General features: G+C 42.8%; 1 protein-coding gene and 1 pseudogene across 28 annotated transcripts in view; both read left to right on the top strand.

Annotated features, from left to right (window-relative positions):
* The window catches only part of NCOA2 (nuclear receptor coactivator 2), a 368,943-nt gene extending 362,286 nt beyond the window's left edge, over positions 1 to 6,657 (top strand). For all 28 annotated transcript variants that reach the window (XM_078352611.1, XM_035276632.3, XM_078352609.1 and 25 more), the window contains 2 exons: positions 463 to 552; positions 2,809 to 6,657. In XM_078352611.1, coding sequence (XP_078208737.1) covers positions 463 to 552; positions 2,809 to 2,820 — 102 coding nt within the window. In that variant the 3' untranslated portion in view covers positions 2,821 to 6,657. The remainder of the gene's footprint in view (positions 1 to 462; positions 553 to 2,808) is intronic.
* Positions 6,658 to 14,079: 7,422 nt separating this feature from the next.
* Positions 14,080 to 14,522, top strand: LOC144579793 (large ribosomal subunit protein uL23 pseudogene; annotated as a pseudogene).
* Positions 14,523 to 20,268: the final 5,746 nt, after the last annotated feature.

Below are 20,268 nucleotides of genomic sequence, written 5' to 3'. Positions count from 1 at the left end.
GGTCAGAGTAAATTCACAAAACCCAGCACTGGTTTGGGTATTTACACTTGCTCTTGATAATTAATAACTTACCTAAGTAGCAAAGATATCAGGAGCCTCTCAGATGACTTCAGAGTCCAAATTTGAGTCATTGGTCTAATTTAAACCAGCCAAGAAAGCATTCCGGTTATGGCACAAAAATGGCTCTATTATTATGGCAATTGAATTTGATTTTTGTACAGCATTCAGATGAAGGTTAATTCTGAAGGCAGCTAGTATTTGATAAGTATTTTCATGTTCCTCTAGACTGCGCAAAATACAGACATGGGAGAGCAGGTGTAAGATGAGGCCATTGTTCTGCAGTTCCTTTTCCCCATTTTTACACCCCTAAAAACACAGAGGAAGGGCGGCAGCCGTGTGTTTTCCAGTGCACTCTTGGACGTCCTGCTCCACGTAGCCACTGTCCTGTCTTCTTGTCATCAGGTTAATGATCCTGCTCTGAGGGGAGGCAACCTGTTCCCAAACCAGCTGCCTGGAATGGATATGATTAAGCAGGAGGGAGACACAACACGGGTAAGAAAGAACAGTGAAATACATGAATATGGGAATAAAGCAAACATGAACGTTTTATAGAACAAGACTGCCATAGATACATTGTCAACCAGTAGATTAAAGACAGTCATGAAATATTTTCTGGTTTCATTTGGCATACAGCGCTTTTCTGTGAATGATTCTTTTTTTTTCTTTTGTCGAGCCCTCCCTAACCTCAAATGATTATTTCTTTAAGCTCATTTTAACTCAGCTGATGATAGCATATGAATTAAGAACACTAATTTGTTTTTTAATGTCTTTATCTTTTTTCTGTAATCTCCATAGCCAACAGGAGAACAATAATTTTACCCTGGAATGATACTATGATAGCAAAGCAAAAAATAAAGTGGCAAAAAATTCGTTGTGTTAGGGCAGACTTTTATTTTTGCTTTTTCTGAATCATAAGGCTAGATTTTTAGGAGTATAAAGAGGAATTAACTTACATTGCTCACTCCCTTAAGTCTTCCTAACAGTTTTTATGTATTTCATTGTGTTGAGGAACAATCTATTTATTTGTATTTGCTTATTACACCTTAAACACTTGTCCTTTTTTTTTTTTTTTTTTTTTTGAGACAATGTCTTGCTCTGTCACCCAGGCTAGAGTGCAGTGGTGCAATCTCGGCTCACTGCAACCTCTGCCTCCGGGTTCAAGCGATTCTCCTGTCTTAGCCTCTTGAGAAGCTGGGACTACAGCCACTTGCCACCACACCTGGCTAATTTTTGTATTTTTAATAGAGACAGAGTTTCACCATGTTGGCCAGGGTGGTCTCTAACTCCTGACCTCAGGTGATCCACCCACTTCACCCTCCCAAAGTGCTGGGATTACAGGCATGAACCACACTGCCTGGCCTATTAAACACTTGTTCCAAAGAGAATGATAGTACAATGTTCAGCCAATAAAACTGTAGCATAATTAATACTTAGACCTAATTGAAATATTGCTAGCAGCAGATTTCTTGCAGGAAGGGCTCTGAGCAGTTTGGCAAATAGGTAAATGGGCCTATGTGGCCCTTTAAGGTAAGGGATATTACCCTTTACAGTAGGTAGCTCTTTTTTAAAAAGTCCTATCCCATACAACCTGTTGAATGGAAGAAAATATGTGCAAACCATTTATCCAACAAGGGACTAATATCTATAATATACAAGGAACTCAAACAACTTAACAGGAAAAAAAAACTAATAATCCTTAAAAAGTGGGCAAAGGGCATGACATACAGATGGCCAGCAGATATATTAAAAACACTCAGCCTAATCATCAGAGAAATACATCTAACCCCAATCAGAACGGCTATTATTATTATTATTTTTTTTTTTTTTGAGACAGAGTTTCGCTCTTGTTACCCAGGCTGGAGTGCAGTGGCGTGATCTCAGCTCACCGCAACCTCTGCCTCCTGGGTTCAGGCAATTCTCCTGCCTCAGCCTCCTGAGTAGCTGGGATTACAGGCACGCGCCACCATGCCCAGCTAATTTTTTGTATTTTTAGTAGAGACGGGGTTTCACCATGTTGACCAGGATGGTCTCGATCTCTTGACCTCGTGATCCACCTGCCTCAGCCTCCCAAAGTGCTGGGATTACAGGCATGAGCCACCACGCCCGGCCCCAGAATGGCTATTATTAAAACCACAAAAAAATAACAGATGTTGGCAAGATACAGAGAAAAGGGAACTTTCATACACTGTTAGTCAAAATGTAAACTAGTACAAATCAAAACCCATCGTGATTTTGTGATTTAGCTTGCCAAAGCCAAGGAGAACATACCCAGAAAACCTTGGAAGTATCTGGTTAGGGAAAATCTGAACCATTTTATTGTTCTGGATCAATTCGAGGAAGGATTAGGAAGCAGTGGCCCCTTCTGGATCGGATGCTGCGGAAAAGCAGCTGGGTGAATTGTTCAGTCATCTTTACTGAAGGTGGAAGAAATTAAATGTAGCTAGGATGTTGTTGTTAGGGGAGTGGTCATTAAGGAGAGATTTATCGTCCTTTTGCAGACGATGGCCTACAAGAAATAGCATGTAGGATCTGCTGGCCTCCTCCATGGCTCCTGGAAGCATTGTGTGGAGGGAGGAATGGCACCCTCTGCCTGTTCACCTTCAGATCAAATGTACTCATCCAGATGTGGCCTCTGTGATTTGCATTATTGAAAACAGTCAGGGATTTTGATATTTTTGTGTTGGGCTTTATGATGGTTTCATCAAAACCTTAGAGATATTCCACAACTTTGTATCTATTTTCCTACAGAAATACTGCTGACACTGACGGTAGCCAGTTGCTTCTTCAGCTGACCGAGCTCACTTGCTCAAAACACTTCCAGTCTGGAGAGCCGTGTCTATTTGTTGCGACCCAACTGACCTGCCAGCCAGTTCTGCCAGAGCAGACAGGCCTGGGCCCTGGCTCCCAGGGTGGCTTCCACTCGGGTGTGACAGAAGGAGCTGCCTCTTCTCTTGACAGCCTGAAGCTCGCATCCAGACAGTTGCTCAGTCTGTTCACTGCATTCACCTTAGTGCAACTTAGATCTCTCCTGCAAAGTAAATGTTGACAGGCAAATTTCATACCCATGTCAGATTGAATGTATTTAAATGTGTGTATTTAAGGAGAACCATGCTCTTGTTCCGTTCCTGTTTGGTTCCAGACACTGGTTTCTTGCTTTGTTTTCCCTGGCTAATCAGTCTATTGCAAAGTAAGATTTTATCTGGGGGAAAGAAAATAATTTTTTAAAATTAAATTAAAGGTGTTTTAAGCTAAAGCCTGCATTTGGGATGGAAGCAGGACAGACGCCGTGGACAGCGCTGTATGTACAGACACACCCAGTGAGTGAAGACCAAGAAAGTCACAGTCGTATCTGTAGAAAGCTCTAAAGACCATGTTGGAGAGAGTCTCCAGTAATGGAACAGTTGAAAAGAAGCCTGTGAGAGGGCTGTTAACATTAACAAATATTTGTCCCTTTTTTTTTCTAAGTTAAAACCAACTAGTTCACCTGAATCACAAATCAAGAAGAAATAATTTTTGTTTCTAAATTAAGTTCCCTTTAGTTTGATCAGATAGCTTGAATCAGCATCTCTTCTTCCCCGTCAGCCTGACTCTTCCTTCCCCTCTCTCCCTATCCTCCCCACTTTCATTCATTTTTTAAAAAATAATATAAGCTACAGAAACCAGGTAACCCCTTTATTTCCTTAAATGTTTTGCCAGCCACTTACCAGTTGCTAAGTATTGAATTTCAGAAAAAAAAATACATTTACTGGCAAGGAGAAGAGCAAAGTTAAGACGTGATACCAATCAAGCTAAGGAGACCTGCTTTGGAAGCATGTTTATTCTGTTCCCCAGCAGCTCTGGCCTCCAGAACGGGAGAAAACGCCAGTGTGTTTCAATTGACAGCAGATATCACGACAGATTTGACCTCTGCCATGTGTTTTTTATTTTGTTTTTTTAGCAGTGCTAAGCTGAAGTTTTGTAAGGTACATAAAATCCAATTTATATGTAAACAAGCAATAATTTAAGTTGAGAACTTACGTGTTTTAATTGTATAATTTTTGTGAGGTATACATATTGTGGAATTGACTCAAAAATGAGGTACTTCAGTATTAAATTAGATATCTTCATAGCAATGTCTCCTAAAGGTGTTTTGTAAAGGATATCAATGCCTTGATTAGACCTAATTTGTAGATTTAAGACTTTTTATTTTCTAAACCTTGTGATTCTGCTCATAAGTCATTTATCTAATCTATATGATATGCAGCCGCTGTAGGAACCAATTCTTGATTTTTATATGTTTATATTCTTTCTTAATGAACCTTAGAAAGACTACATGTTACTAAGCAGGCCACTTTTATGGTGGTTTTCTTGCCCACTCTGGTAGGGAAATAATCTTTTATTAATGGGTGTCAGTTTCAGACAACTGCAATACCAAGAAACTGATTACCTTTTTTGAGCTATTTCTCCTCAACCCCTAATACCTTTCTTACCTAAATTTCAGAATGATACCTTTTTGATGTCTAAAAAGCAAAGCATTTTATAGTATCTCATTAGCCAGGCTTTTTAGGAACAGAGAAGTTTTTCCTTGAAATTTGATTGTTCATTTGTGGCAGGGTGAAAAATGTACAAACTACCCCTATTTATATTTATATCTCTCTCTATATGTACAGATTATGGAAATATAGAAAGAGATATAGCCCAAAGATAGATGGTCAGTAGACAGTCTGAAAGTGTTGCTCCATACTAAAGAAACTTTCTGGAAATTTGCATTTCGATACTTTTTTCCACTTGAGAGGGGTCTCAATACAGGGAGGTGGCCAAGGAACAGCACTTCTCAGTGGCCACCAGTTCATATATCCCCTCAAAAGGCTCTACTATTCTCCACCAAACCATTGGGTTGCCCAACTGTGATGGAAAAAAACGAGCAGATGTTGGCCCAGAACTCCAGGACCTCCCCGTGGGCCGAGGCTCACGTGGCATGCAGTTTAGTGTGACCAGTTTCAATGTTTAGAAATATGTGAATTAGAATGACTTTTAACTTCACACAGCACAAAAGAGAAATGGAGTTTAAACTGGATTCGTTTTGTTTTGAGTTTCAAGTCCCTTTTCACTACAACACCGTCCAAAGCCATCTACGTATCTCTTCTTTTTTATCCATCTGCCACTGTATTTTAATGTCAGTCCTAACTTAGACAAATCTGCAACCTCATGATACTGGTAATTTATAATAATTCATGATCATTGCTGTTTTGAAGGAAAAGAGATGATAAATTCTCTTACAGTTTCGATCTGGTAATTGATTTTGTTTTACATCTAATAAGGAGAAGAAAAGTAAGTGAAGGAATCCTCTGATCATATTGATCACTATAGAAGCAAAAGCCAAATCAGTTCCCTTTATTATCAGTATTTCTCATGCTGTACACAATAAAGTCATTAGACTGAGTACTTGGTTTTTGTTTAATAGAACAAATAATCAGTGTTTCACTTATATTACTAAATGTGAAAAACATAATGTGAAAAGTATACATACATTAACTTGGTTGTAAAACTCATTTAAGTGTTCATGTAATGTGGTAAGTTTAAAAAGTGAAGTGAGCTGTTTTACTACAGTGAATTCATTTGACTCAAAGATTAAAATGCCCCTCCCCCTATGTGTATCTCTTATGGCCTGTAATAATTGAAAGCAATGTTTTTGCAGTTTATATAATGCAATTTTTAATCTGTGTTCAAAAATGGAGTTCATATGGGCTTAACACATGAAATGGGTGGCACAGATCCACTTGCAGAACCCAAAGATACACAATCAATTTTGAAATGCAACTTAAGCCATTAATTGTTGGTGTAAATTTAAAATTTTCTAGTGTTTGTATGGTAGTATGCTGCCTAAGAGCAAAGCATTCTCTGCACAAAAGAAAATTACTGTAGTGGCTTCGATTTTAATTAGAATTTTCTCCCTGGTGTTTCTTTATAGACTAAAACAAAATCTTTTAAGTTTCTTACTACAGGTAAAAGCTATGTGCAAGAACCTCAAAATGCTAAAATCTAGCATAATGCCTTAGATCTGTTTTTAAGTCTTGTATATTCCTACATAGCTGTCCGATGTATTATATTTGTATAGTGAATTGTGTACAATTTTTGAATAAGTACATCATCACTTAACCTTTATGTTATTGAATAGTGATGATGATACATTTCTTCAAACATTTAACTGTCATTTTTTTTTCCTTTGTCATTTGTGAGTTTTATTTGTACAGTTCCTCATGAAGTTGCATCTGAGATGTGTGTATATGAAAAGATTATACAAGGGTAAAATTAAGCAATATATTAACTATGGTTCTTCAGGAGAAAGCTTACAGTGTTTCAGGTTGTGATTTATTTTCAAAATGGAGTTGACTCTGAACATCACTTTGTTCACCTGCATTGATGTTTGTATTTCTAGTGTGAGCAGTTTATGCAAAGGTAGATATATTCAGAGAAATTTTAAATACATTTATGCAAGTTAATATTGCTTTGCTGATGCTATTTGCTTATTTGATGTTAAATAATGCTATTGTAAATAAAGAATTCTGTTGTTATTGCATCATTTAATAAATTTTAATGCCTTCGGGTTTTACATGGCTTTAGAGATTTTAATGTGTTTATATTGTATCTTTCATAATTCCATTTATTAAGAAGACCTTGTAATTTAATAATTTATTACATGGTAGTTGACACTGTTCACAGCACCTTAACATTTAATTCTCCCAGTAACCCATTTTATAAATTTTTACATTTGAAGTAAGGATTATCTAATAATTTAATGGCAAATATAAGCCGCATATAGTTCCATCTCTTCACCATACTGTTCCACCTTTCATTCCCAAACCTCCAAAAACGTAAGAATAATGTGGACCTCTGACTGGCTCAGGAAGGTTATATCACACAAGAGAATATTCATAATGGGCCAGACGCAGTGGATCATGAGGTCAGGAGTTCGAGGCCAGCCTGGCCAACATGGTGAAACCCTGTCTCTGCTAAAAATAGAAAAATTAGTGTGCACCTGTAGACCCAGCTGCTCAGGAGCCTGAGGCAGGAGAATTGTTGAACCCAGGAGGTGGAGGATGCAGTGAGATCATGCCACTGCACTCCAGCCTGGGCAACAGAGCGAGACTCCATCTCAAAAAGAAATAAAAATCCATAGTGGTTTAATAGTTGATAAACAGTGCAAGTACAGTAGCTGAAACCTAGATCATAAACTTAGATGAAACTCTAGGAAATGCAACCTAGAATTGTATTCTCAAAAGTTCCCCAAAAAATGATCAGAAAAATCTATCAGTGCTACTATTTTAACAGGTTAAAGGAAGAAAAAAACCACATGATTAACTTAATGGGTGCTGACAGATGTTAGCTCTTACTCATTAAAAAAATAAAGCTAGGAGAAGTAAATGTCAAATGTAAGTCATCTGATGGCATTCCCAATGAGACAGCTTGATGCTGAAGTGAAAGTATTGAAGTCAAAACAAGGAGGCCCACTACCAATACTAAGAAATAAAGTACTAATATGAGAATAGAAGAAAGAAATTTGCAATGATTCGATCATCTATAAGGAAACCCAAAGGAGCCAATTACCCTGCTTTTGGAATGAAAGAAAAGTTCTGTAAGATGGCTAGACTCTATAAAAATCAATGCCATCTATCCACACTAATATTGAAATTGTATCTTTATCCCCATTCACAATAACAATACAATGCTTACTAAGTGGAATTACACCTAACAGGAAGTGTCACAGACCTTTGTGAAGAAACCTAAAGGTTAACCAAAAGACGTAGAAGACTTTAAAAAATGGAGACATCCTATGAACCCACAAAGACCCAAATACAAGACCATTCATTCTTTCCCCAAATTCATTACAATCCCTTCAAAAGAAGTAAAATGGGTTTGTGCCAGGCACGGTGGCTCACTCCTGTAATCCCAGTGCTTTGGGAGGCCGAGGTGGGTGGATCACCTGAGGTCGGGAGTTCAAGATCAGTCTGACCAACATGGCGAAAACCCATCTCTATTAAAAAAAACAAAATTAGCCAGGGGTGGTGGTGCATGCCTGTAATCCCAGATACTCGGGAGGCTGAGGCAGGAGAATCGCTTGAACCCAGCAGGAGTTGGAGGTTGCAGTGAGCCAAGATCACACCACTGCACTCCATCCTAAGCGACAGAGCGAGACTGTCTCAAGAAAAAAAAAAAAAGTAGATCTGTGAAGTCAAAGAGGCAAACTATGGAGTAACAGAAATATTTAATGAAATAAAGACAAAATTCTCCAAATTTGATGAATGATACACACCCACAGATCCAAGAAGCTCACAAGCCTCAAGTAGGATAAAATATGTGCACCACCCACTTTCATTTACTCACAGACACCAACATACACCAAGACATACCACAGTCAAATGGATGAATGCCAGTGATGACAACAGAAACCATGAAATCAGCCAGAGAAAGTCAATGCATTCCATACAGGTGAACAGCATAAGAATAACTCCAATCTTCTTTTAATTTTTATTTCTTAGAGATGGAATCTCGCTATGGTGCCCAGGTTGGTCTTGAACTCCTGTCCTTAAGCAATCCTCCCACCTCAGCCTCCCAAGTAGCTGAGATTACAGTTATGTACTACCATGCCCAGCTATTGCAATCCACCAGTCAAAAACTACAAAAGCCAAGTCTGGGCACTGTGGCTCATGCTTCTAATCCCAGCACTTTGGGAGGCTGAAGCAAGAGGATTGCTTGAGGGCAGGAGTTCAAGACCAACCTGGGCAATATAACAAGACCCTGTCTCTACCAAAACAACAAACTAATATAAAAAAACTACACAAGTCATAAGAGAAGACACATGACTAGACAATGAAATACGACTAAAACTCTTAACATTTCAGTCAATGAAATCAGAGGAGGAATACAAGTTCTGGTGCTTGTCTGGACACCTAGTAAAACCAAAATGTAGTAAAACAAAAACATACAGAATGATTCTGAATATCTTGGAAGGAAACCCCAGAGATGATAACGGAGCACTATTTCTCCCTCTCCCTCTCCTTCGTATTTCAATGACTACAAATGAAGCACTCTTTAAGTCCCAGTTCACCAATATTCTTAAGACAAAGAGGACGATATTACACAAAAAAGCACAGACAGAAAACTCCAAGTCAAACAGGGTTTCATTAGCACTGAACTCTGAGTGTGAGTTTTAGGAACACCTTAACCAAATTATTTCTCTCTTATTTTCTTTTTCACAGAGTGATATATGATTAAAATTTATGTCTAGCAAGTCTAAAATAGGTCTTTCAATAAATATAAAAAGTTAAATTCTAAGTGATAAGATGAGGTTGTCATGGTTAAATTGGCAGCATGTTTTTCATTATTACAGGTTATAAAAGTTCATCTTTTGGCCTGGTGTGGTGGCTCATGCTTGTAATACCAAGCTTTTGTGAGGTTTTGTGAGGCTGAAGCGGGCAAATCACCTGAGGTGAGGAGTTCGAGACCAGCCTGGACAACATGGTGAAACCCTGTCTCTACTGAAAATAAAAAATTAGCCAAGCGTGGTGGCAGGTGCTTGTAATCACAGCTGCTTGAAAGGCTGAGGCAGGAGAATCACTTGAACCCAGGAGGCAGAGGTTGCAGTTAGCTGAGACCACACCATTGTACTCCAGCCTGGGCAACAAGAGCGAAATTCCATCTCAAAAAAAAGTTCATCTTTCAACAACTGTAGGCATTAGGATTCTTTTTTTATTTTTATTATTATTTTTTGAGACAGGGTCTCACTCTGTTGCCCAGGCTGGAGTATAGCGGCATGATTACAGCACACTGCAGCCTCAACCTATCTTAGACCAAGTAGCTGGGTCTATAGGTATGCACCACCACCTAATTTTTGTATTTGTTTGTAGAGATGGAGTTTCACCCACCATGTTGCCCAGGCTGGTCTTAAACTCCTGGTCTCAAATGATCCACCTGCCTCGGCCGCCCAAAGTGCTGAGATTACAGGCGTGAGCCACTGTGCCCAGCCTTAGATTCAATTAAATAAGTATTTTTAACATTATTCAAGGAAAAAGAGCCAACATACTAAGACATGAAATAAAAATACCTTACTAGTTGAGGAAGAGAATTAAAGAACCTACTAGGGGTGGGTGCGGTGGCTCATGCCTATAATTCCAACACTTTGGGGGACCGAGGCCTGTGGATCACTTGAGGTCAGGCATTCTAGACCAGCCTGACCAACATGGTGAAACGCCGTCTCTACTAAAAATACAAAAAAATTAGCTGGGCATGGTGGCATGCCTGTAATCCCAGCTACTTGGGGAGGCTGAGGCAAATGAATCACTTGAATCCGGGAGACGGAGGGTGCACTGCATTCCCACCTGGGGGACAGAGCGACACTCCGTCTCAATAAAATAAAATGAAGAAGCCGGGCGCAGTGGCTCATGCCTATAATCCCAGCACTTTGGGAGGCCGAGGTGGGTGAATCACGAGGTCAAGAGATGGAGACCATCCTGGTCAACATGGTGAAACCTCGTCTCTACTAAAAATACAAAAATTAGCTGGGCATGGTGGTGCACGCCTGCAGTCTCAACTACTCGGGAGGCTGAGGCAGGAGAATTGCTTGAACCCAGGAGGTGGAGGTTGCAGTGAACCGAGATCGTGCCATTGCACTCCAGTCTGGGTAACAACAGCGAAACTCCGTCTCAAAAATAAATAAATAAAATGAAGAAGAACCTACTGGGTTCATAAGAAATAGGTGAAAGGGGCCAGGCACAGTGCTTCATGCCCGTAATCCTAGCATTTTGGAAGGCTGAGGCAGATGGGTCACGTGGGGCTAGGAATTTGAGAACAGCCCGGACAACATGGTGAAACCTGGTCTCTACCAAAAACACAAAAAAAGTAGCCAGTCTCGGCTGGGTGTGGTGGCTCATGTCTGTAATGCCAGCACTTTGGGAGGCCAAGGCGGGCGGATCATGAGGTCGGGAGAACGAAACCATCCTGGCTAACATGGTGAAACCCCGTCTCAAAAATAAAATTAGCCAGTCTCATAACCCAGTCTCAAAAATACATAAAATAAGTAGAGACAGGCCTCCCCATATTGCCCCCTAAATAAATAAAATACGTAGAGTTCAGGCTGGTCTGGTCTTAAACTCCTGGTATCAAATGATTCTCCTGCTTTGGCCTCCCAAAGTGCTAGGATTACAGGCATGAGCCACCACACCTAGCCATGTCTCTTCAAAAAAAATAAATGATTTAAAATTAAGTAGGTATGGTGGCTCACACCTGTGGTCTCAGCACTTTGGGAGGCTGAAGTGGGAGGACTGCTTGAGCCCAGGAGTTCTAGGCTGCAGTGAGGTATGATGCCACTGTGCGCCAGCCTGGGGGACAGAATGAGAACATCTTTAAAAAACAAAACAAAAAACAAAGATTTTTGAAGGAAAATAAGAGGAGGCAAGGAATAACAGGGAGGCAAAGACTACAACAGGACTCCAAAAGTAAATTCTCTTAGTGATTTCGTAAAGACCTCTGAATTTGTAGCTTAGTGATTTCTTTTCCTTTTCTTTTTTTACCTAGCCCAGGACAAAGATGAATAGTTGGATAATTTCTATTGACCTACCTTCACTGACCCTTTCACCAGCTCTGCTGAGTCATGTAGTAAGTCTATTGAAGAATCTCTGGTACCAGCTGTTTAATTTCTATCACTTATTTATTTATTTATTTATTTATTTATTTATTTATTTATTTATTTATGAGACAGTCTGTCTCTGTCACCCAGGCTGGAGTGCAATGGTGTGATCTCGGCTCACCATAACCTCCACCTCCAGCATTTAAATAATTTTCTTGCCTCAGCCTCTGGAGTAGCGGGAATTACAGGCATGCACCACCACGCTTGGCTAATTCTTGCATCTTTAGTAGATGTGGGGGTTTCACCATATTGGCCAGGCTGGTCTTGAACTCTTGACCTCAAGTGATCCTCTGCCCACCTCAGCTTCCCAAAGTGCTGGGATTACAGGTGTGAGCCACTGTGCCCAGCCTTTCTAGCACATTTATTTGACACTTACTTTCTTTCTTTCTTTCTTTCTTTCTTTCTTTCTTTCTTTCTTTCTTTCTTCCTTCCTTCCTTCCTTCCTTCCTCTCTCTCTTTCTCTCTCTTTCTTTCTTTCTTTCCTTCCTTCCTTCCTTCCTCTCTCTCTCTCTCTTTCTTTCTTTCTTTCTTTTTTTTCTCTCTCTCTCCCTTTCTTTCTCCTTCCTTCCTTCCTTCCTTCCTTCCTTCCTTCCTTCCTTCCTTCCTTCTTTCTCTCTTTCTTTCTCTCTCTCTCTCTCTCTCTCTCTTTCTTTCTTTCTTTCTTTCTTTCTTTCTTTCTTTCTTTCTTTCTTCTTTCAGATGGAGTCTTGCTCTGTCACCCAGGCTGGAGTGCAGTGCAGTGGCATGATCTCAGCTCCTTGCAACCTCTGCCTCCTGGGTTCAAATGATTCACCTGCCTCAGCCTCCTGAGTAGCTGAGATTACAGAAAACCACCACCATGCCCTACTAATTTTTGTATTTTAGTAGAAACAGAGTTTCACCATGTTGGCCACACTGGTCTTAAACTCCTGACCTCAAGTGATCCTCTGCCCACCTTGGCCACCCAAAATGCTGGGATTACAGACGTAAGCCACCACACCAAACCTTTCTAGCACTTTTATTTGACTCTTACAGTTTTCATCTTTCTGCTGCAGTTTCCTATCTGTTCATGCATGTTGTCCACCTTTTCCTCTAGAACCTTTACTATAGTCATCACAGGTCTTTGAAATTCCCTGTGTAGGCTGGGGGCTGAGGCAGAAGAATCACTTGAACCCGGGAGGCAGAGGTTGTAGTAAGCTGAGATTGTCCCACTGCACTCCAGCCTGGGTGACAGAGTGAGACTTCAGCCTCCCAAAGTGCTAAGACTACAAGTATGAGCCACCATGCCTACTTAATTTAAAATCATTAATTTTTTTGGAGAGACTTCATCTCGGCTAGGTGTGGTGGCACATGCCTGTAATCCTAGAATTTTGAAAGGCCAAAGCAGGAGAATTGTTTGATTCCATCTCCAAAAAAAAAAAGAAAAAGAAAAATTGACAACATGTATCAGGAGTCTTTTTTGTTTGTCCCATTTCAGAGAATCTTAACTAAGGCAAATAATATGAAATACAGAAAAACTATCAGCACAAAATTATTTTGGCATTACTTACATTATTGAAAACTTGAACATAAGTCAGTGATTCCATCACCTGTTATATAGGCTGTTAACCTTGTATGAACTTTTCACGACGTTCGCACAAAAATGAAATCACCCAGCAACTTGGCTCTCAACGCATCCCTGTCGTTAAGCAACGCATGACTGCAGTATCAGTTTTCTTAATCTTTTCTAATGAGATAGACATTTGTAAAGAGCTGATGAAATGACAGATCACTTTTTTCTTTGACTTTTTTCCACATTTGTAAATATGGTAATAAACTGCATACTTCATCATCCGAAACGCTTGCACACAAACCTTCTGAGGAAAAGCAGAATGCTTCCCCCACTGGGGGGCCCCAGACCCTAAGCTAAGCGGCCGAGCTGGACTCCCAGGCGAGGGAATAACCATGGCAATGGCTTTGCCTTCTCACAGGAGACACACTAGATCATAGATCACTGTGAAAGTGAGCTTTTCAATGTTTGATCTCTTTTGTGCCCCAGCTGGCCATTGTCCCGCTCCGATTTGGGCTGTCTACTTGCCTTTTCCACGAAGACAGCTGCACCCTCGGCTCAGCACCCTCTTGACAGTGGTTTGTCATAGAGAGGGGCTCTCTCTCAATAGTTTCTATGTGGTCCCAACAAGAGGATGACACAGAACATACTGCCTAAAAAGTAAGCGCCTTCTCTGAATCTACCCTTTTCCAAACTGCCGTACAAAGAACACATTTGAATTCAATTCGTGCATATTTATCAAGTATGTGCAGTGTGACAGGAACTAATGGTGTGGAGGCCAGGGGTCAACGGACGGGTAAAATCCAGGCCTTCCGCTTTTCACAAGATGGCGCCAAAAGTGGAGAAGGAAGCTCCTGCCCCTCCTAAAGCCGAAGCCAAAGCAGAGGCTTTTAAGGCCAAGAAGGCAGTGTTGAAAGGTGTCCACAGCCACAAAAAAAAAGAAGATCCGCATGTCGCCCACCTTCTGGTGGCCCAAGACACTGTGACTCTGGAGGCAGCCCAAATATCCTCAGAAGAGCGCCCCCAGGAGAAGCAAACGACCACTATGCTTCATCAAGTTTCCGCTGACCACTGAGTCCGCCCTGAAGAACACAGAAGACAACAACACACTTGTGTTCATTGTGGATGTTAAGGCCAACAAGCACCAGATCAAACAGGCTGTGAAGAAGCGTGACATTGATGTGGCCTGGTAGAGAGAAGAAGGCGTGTGTTCGACTGGCTCCTGATTAGGATGCTTTGGACGTTGCCAACAAAATTGGGATCATCTAAACTGAGTCCAGCCGGCTAATTCTAAATAGATGTATATCTTTTCACCATTAAAAAAAAAAAATCCAGGCCTTCCAAGCCTGAGCCCACAGTCGCCAGGCGGTGTGGGAAGAGCACGTGGGTAAGCAGTGGACAAGGTAGAAATGGGGCGTGCCGATTATCACACTGCTCACAATTCTGCATGCTGAGGCCTTGGGTGCAGTTAGCAAAACCGAGGGCAGCTCATGTGGAATAGATGCGTTCTCTCACAATACGACAAAGCTCCAATCACCAGGAAGCTGACTTCACAGTCTAGACTCAGATTCCTGGATTCATTGACCCCTGTAGGGTCCTCTTGCTTCCAGTGCCCACCAGCCCATTGACTTCCCCTAACACCCTGTTCTGTTGTCGGAATCTGCTGCTGAATGGTGAGCTCAGCCTCTGGTGACCCCTCATTCACGGGTTCTCTTTATTATCCAGAATCTCCCAAGAATCCCAACCAGTAGGTAGTGGAGCCAAAACATCCACTTGGGTTGGCCAACCTGCAGTCTAGGGCTCCATCACAAAACACACTCCCCCGTGGTCTGGCCTCAGGACATCAGAGAGTTTCCGCAGTGGTGTGGATGGATGCCAGAGAGACCCGAGGGACACCCCTGCAGCCTCCACAAGGCGTGGGCAGATGCCGTGCCGAACCTTCTCCTGGTATTGTGAATATCCTACGTATGTGTCAGGGACATCAGCGCTTCTGTTTCTGCTGCTTGCCAGGCATGTATCTAACTCCACTTCAGGCAGTGGGGATGCCCTTAAGAAAATGCCATGCTGTGGACATGATAGTGAAAGTGGCATTTCTGCCTAGCTGAGCAGCTTGACTTCAGCCATGTAACTATGGGAAAGAGCGAGCAGGAGCATATCTGGCCGAAAGCTGGACAGGAAGATGTGCAGGAGGGGCTGCAGAGGAAGATGGAAGGAAAAAAACAATGGAAGCCAGTGTAATTCACTCCTTTGCTGACTCATAGAACAAATACTTAGGTTGGTGCAAAAGTAATTGTGGTTTTTGCCATTATTTACTTAACAAACCACTTTGAAAGGGAAAGAATGGCCAGGCGTGGTGGCTCACACCTGTAATCCCAGCACTTTGGGAGGCCGAGGCCAGCGGATCACCTGAAGTCAGGAGTTCAAGACCAGCCTGGCCAACATGGCTAAACTGCGTCTCTACTAAAAATACAAAATTAGCCGGCTGTGGTGGTGCGCGCCTGTAGTTCCAGTTACTTGGGAGGCTGAGACAGGAGAATCGCTTGAACCCGGAAGGTGGGGGTTGCAGTGAGCCGAGATTGTGCCACTGCACTGCAGCCTGGGCGACAGAGTGAGATTCCATCTCAAAAAAAAAAAAAAAAAAAAAAAGGAGAAAAGAAAGAGAGGTCAAAAAATGAATGCCTCATGGTATACCTGGAAGATACAAATGTAAGTAGGTAGCCACAAAAGTAAGGTACCTGGGCTGGGCACAGTGGCTCATGCCTGTAACCCCATTACTTTGGGAGGCCTAGGTGGGAGGATTGCTTGAACCGAGTTCGAGACCAGCGTGGGCAACATAGCAAGACCTCATCTCTACAAAATATAAAAAAGAATTAGCCAGGCATGGTGGTGAGCACCTGTAGTGAGGTGAGCACCTGTAGATAGTTGTGAGGCTGAGGTGGGAGGATTGCTTGAGCCTGGGAGGTCAAGGCTGCAATGAACTATAATTACACCACTGTGCTACAACCTGGGCAAAAGATCAAGGCCCTTCCAAAAAAAAAAAAAAAAAGTAGGGCAGAAAGTTATCATCCTCCCAAGTGGAGTGAATTATAGGAAATTGGAGTGACTACTTTGCATTAGAAAGTTTTATGGAAATCATGGTATTTAATCTGTTGCCAAAGGTCTGGAATTGAACCTCTGGAGTTGAGGAGGTATACTCTCCAGGTATGGAGTCCAGCACCACCAGTCTCTTAACTAGAGGGGAGACTTCCTGGGACCAAGCATGGAGAGAAACCTCAGGGCTATCCCTGCTAAGACCAAAGGCCCATCTTCCAGCCTCCTCTAAAAGACAAGCAGAATCCAGGGAGGGACACAGAGGCGGCCAGCCCCAGGCTCTTTTGTGCAAGGTAGGCGACAGCCTTCTCAGATGAACCAGGCGGTGTGGGAAGAGCACGTGGGTAAGCAGTGGACAAGGTAGAAATGGGGTGTGCCGATTATCACAAGCCCAGACTGGTAGTTGGCAAATAAAGCTACCTGCTCTTGTGAAGACTATGTCTTTCTGGCTGGGTGCGGTGGCTCACACCTATAATCCCAGCAGTTTGGGAGGCTGAGGTGGGCAGATTCTTTGAGGTCAAGAGTTCGAGACAAGCCTGGGCAACATGGCAAAACCCTATCTCTACTAAAAAATACAAAAATTAGCCGGGCATGGTGGCACACGCCTGTAGTCCCAGCTACTTGGAAGGCTGAAGCAGGAGACCCACTTGGACCTGGGAGGTGAGGTGACAGTGAGCTGAGATTATGCCACTGCACTCCAGCCTGGGTGACAAAGCAAGACTCTATTTTAGGCTGGGCGTGGTGGCTCACGCCTGTAATCCCAGCACTTTGGGAGGCCGAGGTGGGTGGATCACTTGAGGTCAGGAGTTCAAAACCAGCCTGTCCAACATAGCAAAACCCCATCTCTACTAAAAATACAGAATTAGCCGGGCATGGTGGTACATGCCTGTAATCCCAGCTATTTGGGAGGCTGAGGCAGGACAATTGCTTGAACCTGGGAGGCGGAGGTTGTAGTGAGACAAGATTGTGCCACTGTACTCCAGCCTGGGCAACAAGAGCAAAACTCCATCGCAAAGAAAAAAAAAAAAAAAAGACTCTATCTTAAAATAGTAATAATAATAGGCTGGGCACAGTGGCTTACACCTGTAATCTCAACACTTTGGGAGGCTGAGGCGTGTGGATCACCTGAGATCAGGAGTTCGAGGCCAGCCTTGCCAACATGGTGAAACCCTGTCTGTACTAAAAATACAAAATTAGCTGGGCGTGATGGTGTGCACCTGTAATCCCAGCTACTCAGGAGGTTGAGGCAGGAAAATTGCTGGAACCCTCAAGGTGGAGGTTGCCATGAGCTGAGCTGGCACCAATGCACTCCAGCCTGGGCAATAAGAGTGAAACTCCATTTCAAAAAAAATAAAAATAAAATAATAATAATAGATGTCTTTCCCAGATGTCTAGGACCATCACCACATATCAAGGCCCCTACCCTTCAGGGTAGGCAAGGAGTTCATTGAGGACGTTAAATCAGTGTAGAAAAACTAAGGAGGCTGTTCTTGCAGAAACAGGATTCCTGGGAGCAAACCTCTGAGCTCTCAGTGACTAGGTCTTATAGAACGAAAGAATGAAAAACAGGAGAGTGAGACGAACTGGAGATATTATTGTTGTTAATATTAGTGTCATTTATTACTCATGGGAGTAAAGCATGAAAGTGTGATGAGAGGGAAAACTAGGAAAGAGAAAGCAAAAAACGATCATTTGCCCTGAGAAACACAGCCACCAATCATCACACAATGCCCAGGAGAGTGGCAAGTGTCAGAGGGAGGGGGAGAATCAGAAAGTGCTGCTCAGACGAGGTTCGTAGCACCTGGGAAGAGTCACTGCTTTTATTTTTATTTCTTGCCTCCACCAGGGACCCACAAGATGAGCTATAAATCATAAGCCCAGCATGGTGGTACGGACCTGTAGTGCCAGCTTCTCGGGAGGCTGAGACAAGGTGGGAGGATCTCTTGAGCCCAGGAGTTCAAGGAGATAGTATACAATGATGGTGCCTGTGAAGCTATTGCACTTTAACCTGGGCAATATAATGAGATCCCACCTCTAGAAAAGGATGAGCTGGCTGGGGCTGGTAGCTCATGCCTGTAATCCCAGCACTTTGGGAGGGAGGACGAGGAAGGCGGATCACCTGAGGTCAGGAGTTCGAGATCAGCCTGACCAGTATGATGAAACCCTGTCTCTACTAAAAATACAAAATTAGCTGGGCATAGTGGCGGGCACTGTAATCCCAGCTATTTGGGTGGCAGGAGAATAGCGTGAACCTGGAAGGCGGAGGTTGCAGTGGGCCAAGATCGCGCCATTGCACTCCAGCCTGGCCAAGAAGAGCAAAACTCCGTCTCAAAATTAATCTGAACCTTTTCAAGAATTTGCCAGTTGGCACTGAAGTTTTGCCGGTAGAGGGCGCTCGAGAAACATTGCGGGAGAAAGGGTTTTGCTCCCGGCCGAGTGGAGTCTCAGCGGGGTCCGCAGGGACGCGTGGTTTCGCCGGCCCCCAGCGCTTCTGGTGCTCACAGGTTCGCCAGAGCCCGCCTGCTGCCAAGGACAGCCAGCAACACTCAGTGGCCAGTGGCTTCCCCCTGCAACCTCCTAAGGTGGTTTGTAGCCGAGGCGCGATAGTGAGACATCTTCCCGTAAACAGCTTTCCTCAGCACCCTACAGGACTGATTTCTAGCAAGTTCCACCACTGTGGCACCACAGCAACTTGTCTGCCATTCTATAGCCATGGTTGAGCCATGGATCTCAGCCCACGGAGTGTGGAGTGGGTAACGTAAACTATTGCATAATCATGCCAATCTCCTGCTATAGAGAATAATTCTTTATATTAAGCTTTTCATATTCAAAGTACTATATCGTTTTTCTCTCTGGATTTGTCCTAGATGGATACAGACATTTAAACAAAGCTGGCCATTGTAGCTGAATCAGACGTGTACGGGGGCTTGTGGTGCGGAGGGTAGGAGTGGGGGTGGGTGTAGGGTAGGTCCTGTTATTGGAAGACAAAAGTTCTGCACATACGAATAATCTATTGCATTCGTTGGCCAAGCATGGTGGCTCATGCATATCATCTCAGCACAACGTATTTGTTGCAAATTATCAAAACTGCAACAGTTAACGAAAAACAGAGACAATTCTTCATTGGTCTTTCTGTACATTTTGGGAGTGAAACAAACTGCCCCCTATTTTGGACTATATTTTCAAGGATGTTTGAATGGCCAATCACTTGGAAAATACAGCATCTCCCTCTGGAGACAAAAGCAAGTTTGTTGTCTCGGAAGATAGAGCAAAGGGTAGGTGTGCTCACTGCCCATTATAAATGATAAGATTCCCAGTTCCCTACACAGCTATAATGCAGCCCTCTGTGTGCACTGGACCCTCCGTCTTGCCCTCTGGGATTAGGACTTTGAGAACCGGTGCAAAAATGCTGGTAGTCTGGCTGTTGCTGTTGTTGTGAGTGACAAGCTGCCCTTCAGCTCTGGCCCTGGGTTCTGATGTCTTTAAGCAACCATGAAACTGGCAGCCTGCCTTGGTAACTTGCAAATAAGGGTGAAATCTCAGACCTTTCGTGGTTCTTGACAATGGGTCTCTTGTAGACAATCTATAGTCAGAACTTGTATTGCTTTTTGGAGTTTTTTTTATTCAGTCGGATAACCTCTGCCTCTTAAAGGCCTAGTTAGACCACGCACATTTAATGTAATTACTGACTTGCCTGGGCTTAACTCTATCATCATTTTCCTTCTGTCTTAAGAACTTCCTCTTTAAAGCTATTCTCATTGTTTTAATGTTTCTTTTTATAGACATGGGGTCTTGCTATGCTGCTCAGGCTGGACTTGAACTCCTGGTCTCAAGGGATCCTCCTCCTCCACCTCCTGAGGAGCCGGGACTACAGGGATGCACCACCACACCCACCTAAGAGCTTCCTTTAACATTTCTTGGAGTG

The sequence above is a fragment of the Callithrix jacchus genome, chromosome 16 (genome assembly GCF_049354715.1).
Source record: "Callithrix jacchus isolate 240 chromosome 16, calJac240_pri, whole genome shotgun sequence".
NCBI lineage: Eukaryota > Metazoa > Chordata > Mammalia > Primates > Cebidae > Callithrix > Callithrix jacchus.
The sequence above is the reverse complement of the archived record's forward strand: the minus strand, read 5'-3'. Positions and strand labels throughout refer to the sequence as shown.